At 32.0% G+C, this 8,291-nt stretch overlaps 1 protein-coding gene across 2 annotated transcripts in view; it reads left to right on the forward strand.

Moving 5' to 3' along the window:
* LOC111048309 (pickpocket protein 28-like) overlaps positions 1–7,820 on the forward strand; it is a 100,748-nt gene extending 92,928 nt beyond the window's left edge. The window contains exons 2-8 of one of the 2 annotated variants that reach the window (XM_039430939.1): positions 787–953; positions 1,724–1,952; positions 3,346–3,616; positions 4,059–4,118; positions 4,782–4,935; positions 6,615–6,706; positions 7,229–7,820. In XM_039430939.1, the coding sequence (XP_039286873.1) occupies positions 787–953; positions 1,724–1,952; positions 3,346–3,616; positions 4,059–4,118; positions 4,782–4,935; positions 6,615–6,706; positions 7,229–7,347 (1,092 nt within the window). In that variant the 3' untranslated portion in view covers positions 7,348–7,820. The remainder of the gene's footprint in view (positions 1–786; positions 954–1,723; positions 1,953–3,345; positions 3,617–4,058; positions 4,119–4,781; positions 4,936–6,614; positions 6,707–7,228) is intronic. The other variant, XM_039430936.1, reaches the window with a different exon arrangement.
* Positions 7,821–8,291: the final 471 nt, after the last annotated feature.

Below are 8,291 nucleotides of genomic sequence, written 5' to 3' on the forward strand. Positions count from 1 at the left end.
TTCAATTGTAGGCCTATATTAATTATTAACAATGAACAAAGTACCTAGTTAAAAAAACGTCAAAACTTGTATTAATGAAGTGTATCTACGAGTAGTATAACTTGAAAAATATCATCTACCGTACTCTGTTGTCATGGAAGAATTATTGCAAAGTTTCTTAATTCTAACATATAGTTGAATATAGCCTATTATAGGTTTTCTGTGTTGTTACTTAAGTTACTGTACTAAGTTCTAGTTACTGTACTTAGTTCTAGAAGATTAAAAAGTACAGTACCGGTTCTGGCTTATGATACCAAATATACATGTATCCATGTATATATTAGATGTAGTAGATGCTATACATATAGCTAATAGATGATATAGTGAGGTCCACGTTGTAATGGCAGTGGAGAAAGATAGGAGAACCAGCGTTGCTGATTCTCTGCCTTGCCACTGCCTTCTATAGAGGATAGATACCGGTAAATCTGATATGATATTTACTGTTCATTCTTGTTTGCATAAATCAATTCGTCAAGAAAATATACTTTTTCAATTATCAAATAATAAATTTTCATAATCAAAATTGAATATTTTGTTAATTATATTTCTACATTGTTGAGATCTGGCAACGTTACAGATCTGGAGAAGGATAGTGCTATCTGCTTTGTCAAATTATAGACAAGGATAGCAACACCAACGTTCATCTGCCATAATAACAATTATTGCATGTAATGTCATTACTTACTACTAGTAGAGTTATTGGTGGTGATAATAGTGAATAAAAATGTTCAATTCTTGTCATTCCAGATGGGCATAACTTTATGCAAGCGGATTATAAAATCATTCAGTTGGCAGAATATAAGAAGAACAAATCCATGCGCTTATCTTCAAACGTTTTCAACTAAGAAAGGAATCTGTTTCACTTTTAATATGCTTCCAACAAGTCAGTTGTTCTCACAAGAGTACATTGACGAGTAAGTAACCTTCCCTATTAAATATTTGACCGAGCGAAGTGAGGTCTAAGATTCAAGTCGACGGTTTGGCATTTCTCGTAGTGTTCAAATGTTTGAATGTTTATATGTTTTTATGTAATAGATTTTCATGAAATTTGACAGGTATGTTCCTTTTTTAATTGCGCGTCGACGTATATACAAGGTTTTTGGAAATTTTGCATTTCAAGGATAATATAAAAGGAAAAAGGAGCCTCCTTCATACGCCAATATTGGAGTAAAAATCAGACTATAGAATTATTCATCATAAATCAGCTGACAAGTGATTACACAGATGTGTGGAGAAGCCAGTCTTATTGCTGCTTGTATTTCCATAAGGTCTATAGTTTCAATCAGGTACTTGTGGATGAGAATACTGCGTGAGGTTCACCGTTCACAGAACTACTAGTCTTTTGTAGTTAAAAAAATGATACCGTATGGTAATAAAATAGTAATCAGTGATACCTTTCAACTGCAAACTGTAGGCTATAGCCGATTATAATCATCAATCGGAATTTGAGTTTGAGAGAGAAATAATTATGAGATCACTTATGTTTTCAAAGTTGAATTTCCAATTGATGTATCATAGAGACTCATAAAAATATCGTATCATATAGACTTATTTATAATGTATCAAGGCTTTGAAAATTCGAATATTGAGAAGACAGTCAAATCACATTGAAAAGTTTTTATAATAAAATTTAGAAAATTTACTAAAAATGTAATACACTAAAACGTACTGCGATTAATTTCAGACTCGCCCCGACGGTTTATGATGAGTTGACAAATATTCCATACAAATTTTACCTATCTGATCGTATTTGGGAATTGGAAAGTGGATATAAAGAGATAAATAATTTTAATGAAAATAGCATACCATGGAGGACTCCAGGAGTGTCTTATGACAATTCTGCCACATTTGTTCTAGATTTCTTGTCTGACGATATGGACGAGAATTGTATTCCAGGAGGACACGGATTTTGGGTAATGCCTTATTTTGTTCAAATTCTTGCCTAATAGAATAGAATTTTTCATGGAAGAACAAATCTCATGATGATGATATTTAATCAATGCAGGCTCAGTCTGCTTTCCAAAGAATTTCTGCTCTACTGGGTAAAAAAATAATTATCTTTCGCCCTTTGGGAGTGTTCACATCGTTCAATGTGTGAACACTTGCTTATTAGAACTAATAATTTGAATGATGGGATAGAGCAAGCCAAGACTAATGAACCACTGAACAACTCAAGGCTATACCCGATTACAACGCTCACTCACTCATTCATAATATCGCTCTACGAGCATTGAAGATGGGTGGTTTGAGGGTGATAAGTTACTGCTTCTCCTCCACTGACTTGTGCTTGAAAATATCGCCTTGTGTTGGAGTTGAAACGTTTTCAAGATTCATTCCAGCATCTAAGTTTTTACTTTTTTGTGGTTCCATTATTGGCAATAACTTAAGACTTGAAGGGGTATGGAGCAATAAAGCGCATCTGATTCCCATATAGATATAGTTTTATAGGCTATAACTTACTATTACTAAAATATTCAATAATAGGAGCAATCATATTTCTATTGTGATCTTGAAATGGATAATGTATTAAACATTGCAAGCTGTTGCTAAAAATTCAAAATTTCTAGAACAGAGCTCAAAATTCCACTTATAATATATTTTTGGATTTTCCAATCATCCAAATAAGAGTAGATTTTCTACTAAAATTCAAATAGAGTCAGAATTAGTTATCAAACACTTTACACTACAACAAACATTACAATACATTTTTAAGGAAAGCCAATGATAGTAAAATGAAAAAAATATCACTTTTACAATAAATACAGTGAAATTTCAGATAAACTTGAAGAAAATTCAAGCTTCAAATCCTACCACATTAAACTTTTTTATGAATAAATTAATGATAAAGATTATTAATGATTTATGTTAATCTTATGATAAATCATATTTTTATGGTAATTCAAATGAATGAAAAATTGTACTCTACTAACATAATTAACTACATGAACAATGCATGCAATAACTACATGAATTGTTATCATTTCCATTCCTTAGGGATACTTTATAGGAATTTTTTATAACATTCTTTAATTATAGAATTACGAGTACCCTCCATTGCAAGACGAAACCGGTTTCGGCCGACTATACCATTTTCAAGTGTCGAAATGAATAAATTATGTAAATAGCTCAACACTTGAGTGAAAGTATAAAAAACTACCAAATTCATTTGAACACTTGAAAATGGCATAATTGGCCGAAACCGGTTTCGTCTTCAAAAAATGGAGAATACTAGTAGTTCTATGAAAGAAAGAAGTAGTTAAATTTGATAGGTAATTGAAAGTAATATTTTTTCCATTTACACTTGAGACTGGCGTTCACAATCCAGCAGAGCCACCAACACCCTATCAAACAGTGGCCTACGCTGAAACTGATGCGACCACCATATTCAAGGTATCCCCGCAGCTGACTAGCACTTCAGAAAATCTCCGATTTTGGACGCCAGAAACCAGAGGCTGCTATTACAGTCATGAGCGCAAATTGAAGTTCTACAGCACTTACACTTCACATAATTGTGACATTGAATGTGAGGCTGAAATGATTTATAATGAATGCAACTGCTCTATTAATGTTTTATCGCGTAAGTACCGTACTAGATGCAAGAAATTTTCCTCAAAATACATTGCTAGACAGTAAAATATTATTATTGAATCACAAGAAGTTATAAATTTTTAATATAATGATTCTAATTTATTGTTTTATGGTGTAAGTAGAAAATAAAGACCTATTTCTGTTAGACTGTAATATTTACTATACAGTAGTAGTAGGCCTACAGTGTATTGGGAATCAAATCTCACTTTCTTGTTAGGGCTACTTGTTTTCACATAGAAATTTAAAACCAAAGTACCCTTCCTAACACATATACTTTTCAAAATATATGTATAGAAGTGTACTTGAATTTTAATTTTCATGTAGGTCAATTATCTTTCCTAATAAGTTTTCTTCCAATTTGCTCCAAACTCAAAAAACCTCAATTACAATAATTAATTTATCAAATTTTCATTTTTTTTTTTTGTTCACAGACCGAATATCTACTCCACTATGTGGAATTCATCAAGTTGATTGCTTGAAAGAAGTTATAAGTGAGTAGAAATACTTCACAGGCACTGTGCTGATGAACGTAACCAATCGAGATGCACATACCTTCTGGAATGTATTAGGCCTGTCACATTAGTCCATAATAGGATAATTATTGTCTTTTTTCGTTAGGGCTATACTTGAATATGAATAAAAATAGAAATCTAAGTACCTTTTTCAAAATGGTTTACTCACAACATGTTTCGACTACAGTATATGATGCCATTTATTAAGTGAGTTTTGAGTAAACAAATTAAAAAAACTTAGATTTTTATTTTTATTCAGGAAAATTATTGAATGAATGATATATTTTTCATTTTCAGTGATTTATTGAGTATGTATGAACTCGATACTATATATCAAACATAAATTCATTCACTGTGTAAGAAAATGAAACACTCAGTAGACAGGAAAATTTCTCAACTTTTTTCAATGAAAATAAAATTTATTTCTTAAAAAACAATGAAATTTCAATTTTTATTTTTATTTTCAAATAAATTATTGGCCACAACCTGTTGCTTTGGCCCAAATAAGAATGCAGTCATTGAAAAGTCAATAAATAAATAAAATTAATAAATGGAAGTAATAAATAAATAAAGTAAATAATAAATAATGAGGTAACATTCAAAATGACCTCATCTCAAATTTATGTCTGTATTATTCCACAGTAAAATTTTCAGCTCGTGAACAGCACTCTAGAAAATTCAGCGAATGTAATTGCTTGCCAGCCTGTACTGAAATAGCTTACGATATGGAGTTCAGCAGTTTGCCAATGCTATTCGAGGATCCTAGCTCCAACATCTCTAAGAATGCTACTAAAAAGTAAGATGTGTTCACGTTTTCTTCTAGTGGAAACTGAAGTCTGTGTAAGCTGTAAAAAAGGACAAAAAAGACTATAAAAGAATTCTTCAAGCCTGATCAATATTCACTTTTCATATTGCGGATGACACCCACATCAGCTTTGTTGCTTCTGCTGAATAACGATAGGCAGTGATGAGATCATTAAATGTCCTTACTACCAGGCGGGACTCGAACCCAAAACCAGGCAGCGCCTAACAGACTAAAGGTTGCAATCCTCAAGTCCACTTGGCTATCCTGGTCGGCCAACTCGAAATAATTGAAATGTTAAAATATTAAAAAATCTGGTGTGGCGCACTCACACAACTTCCCTTGCCGTTATAAAAATTGATCACCTGACGCTAGTGTTCACCCGTATCTCAAATCTACTATTCAAAGATCTGAGCCAGCTGGTGACAGGACAATAACGCTGGAGACACACGAGGTCTGCTATCTCTTCATAGTGAATGATTTAATAGAATCAACAGTTGCCAACCGATTGCAATTGAATAATCACATATTCTCGAATTTCGATCTTATTTTCAATTCTAGGTGAAAGTTTAAAAACATAAATTGTAGAGATTTTCATGCTGAATCTTTTCCACTTGAAATTTTTCGTTTAAATTGTATCTGAAGCCTGATAATTGGGAATCTAAAATCAAAATTTGCATAGATGGGGCGGAGCTCCTGAAATTTTTACAGATATGGGACTTGGGGCAGTAGATAGAGCTTTTCAATGACTATTTTAGGTATAAATTTGATCAAAGCCGTTGGAGCCGTTTTCGAGAAAATCCCAAAAAAACCCCTATTTTTGACGCCATTTTAGCCGCCATATTGCATTGCATTTGATAGAAATTGTTCGTGTCGGATCCTTATATTGCAAGGACCTTAAGTTCCAAATTTCAAGTCATTCCGTTAATCGGGAGATGAGATATCATGTACACAGACACACATACACTTACACACACACACACACACACACACACACACACACACACACACACACACACACACACACACTTTGCATTTGTAATACCCAAGACCAACTTTTTTGGACTCAGGGGACCTTGAAACGTATAGAAATTTAGAAATTGTGGTACCTTAATTTTTTTCGGAAAGCAATACTTTCTGAGTAATTGCAATGTTCATATTTACCTATACTTACATATCTTTATTATTACGGTACTTTCCTTGGGCAAGGAAAGTAATAATCCATAGGCAAGGAAAGTATTAATAATTGTAAATATGATCATTGCAATAGGTAGCCTACAATATTTTAACTTTGCTGCAATGATAGGTTTACTACAGCAATAGGATTACTAACTTATAAAACAAGAACAGTTGAGAAAGAATATACCACCGGTAGAAACCGTAGGTAACGTCCAATCGTTCAACTTCTAGGTCTAGCTGTGCATGTTATTCTGTAAGTTTTTATTGGGAGGCTTTTCAACTGACATTAATTGCTTGAAATTATCAACTTTATGTAGATATACATGCAAGGAGAATTTTAATCAATTTTATCAAATATTACGCTACCGGTATTTATAATACATGATGCTTTTGATTACGTATAGAGGGTACACTTGAGACAATAACAGATAATCTCGATGCTTCGAGATGTTTTAATCAAATTTTATTTTTGATTGTATGAATTATATTTTCAGGGGAAATATAGCTGTTATAACTTATCTTTTCAAAACAAATTCCGTTAGTAATATTCAAAGGGTGGCAATCGTGACAATATCTGACTTTATAGGTGAGTGTTATTTGACTTATTGATTATAACGTATTTTGTCCACTTAGAAATCTGTTCTATGGCTGATGCAGTGGAATATTACTCGTACAATATTTTGAGAGTGTCACATCATCATGATTAAATCTTATTCGACATTCGAAAAACAATGTGAATGACCATTTTGATGTCATTTTATTAAAAATGTAATAGTTGAGTTGAAAGAACAACAAATGTGAAAATGTGAAAAAAGTTTGTTATATTAGAGAACGATGTAAATATTATTGTTCCAGTTAATATCAAATTATGCAAGTGTAGTGCGGCGTCAGTTTCACAATATCACCGTATCAATATCACAGTGATAAATAACCAGTTCCTTATGCAGTATGGAAGAAAATTTATTGAACATATCAACAGCATTTTGATCATTGAAATCATTGGTTACAAATTAATAATAATTAGGCCTTATAGAATTGAATGTATGCTTCAACTTAGTAATACCTAATAATTTTTTCAAGTATAATTTTGCTATTTCTCGGTTTTCAGCAAATATTGGCGGCTTGATGGGACTTTTTCTAGGATTCAGTTTTATTAGTCTCTTCGAAGTGATTTATTTCATGACAGCTCGTTGGGCAACTGATGTTTGGAACAATCGCAGAATTTAATTAAGTATCGCACATTTGAACTAGGAATATTTAGAATGAATTCAACAGAATTCGTATATTTTTTAAGTGACTCATATCGTCTGTTCTCTCTAAGCCTGTTCTATTAATTTACAAATTGCAGTATCTATTTGATTATTACAATAAAAAGAATGTGAATGTAACCAATTCGAATATGGTATTCTTCCTTGAATAATAATCCATCAAATACTTATTATTTGTTTACATAACTTGGATAATTACCTGTAAAGGCCTAATCTACATTGAAAAGAAGACTTCTCTGATAAATAATTTATTTATTTATAAATTAATAGATACAATATCATTCTCAACAATGAATGATTAAGAAAGCAACAACTTAAAGCCCAAAAATATTGGGCTTTAAAATATAAAGAATATTAAATATGCTAATATTGTGATTGTGACATTTTACAGTATTAGATTCGAATACTTCTAAGTACCGTATTAGTGGTACTCAAAATGATCTGTCTCAGTAGCCTACCTACCAACAAAAAATCTTATTTATTTTAAATTTCAAGATAGACTCGAATGCTGTAGATTAAATGATGAAAATTTATTTACAGTTGTAGGCTAGTCCTGTTCCTCAGAAACTATTTCGATAATTGTTCAAATAAGAGGATATTTTTTTCTGTGTCTCTGAAGAATGAGTGTTTCCCCCAGTGAAGATTTCACTCGAAAAATCGGTCGGAATTCAATAGCGCTTGATTATTAAGTTTAAAACGAATACGAATAAGGAGTTCTGACTAACGTGAGCTTCTCATGATAAAATAGAAATGCCGATTTTATCATTACAGCGATGAAATCAATAATAATTTTTAGTAACCGATAACAAAATAATGGATTCACCTCATTCATGACATGTGATACCCTCATCACACGAATAATTCTGTAGAATGTGTAATATGTTTTGGGTAATGCCTTTCGTT

Source organism: Nilaparvata lugens, chromosome 6, assembly GCF_014356525.2.
Source record: "Nilaparvata lugens isolate BPH chromosome 6, ASM1435652v1, whole genome shotgun sequence".
Taxonomy (NCBI): Eukaryota; Metazoa; Arthropoda; class Insecta; order Hemiptera; family Delphacidae; genus Nilaparvata; species Nilaparvata lugens.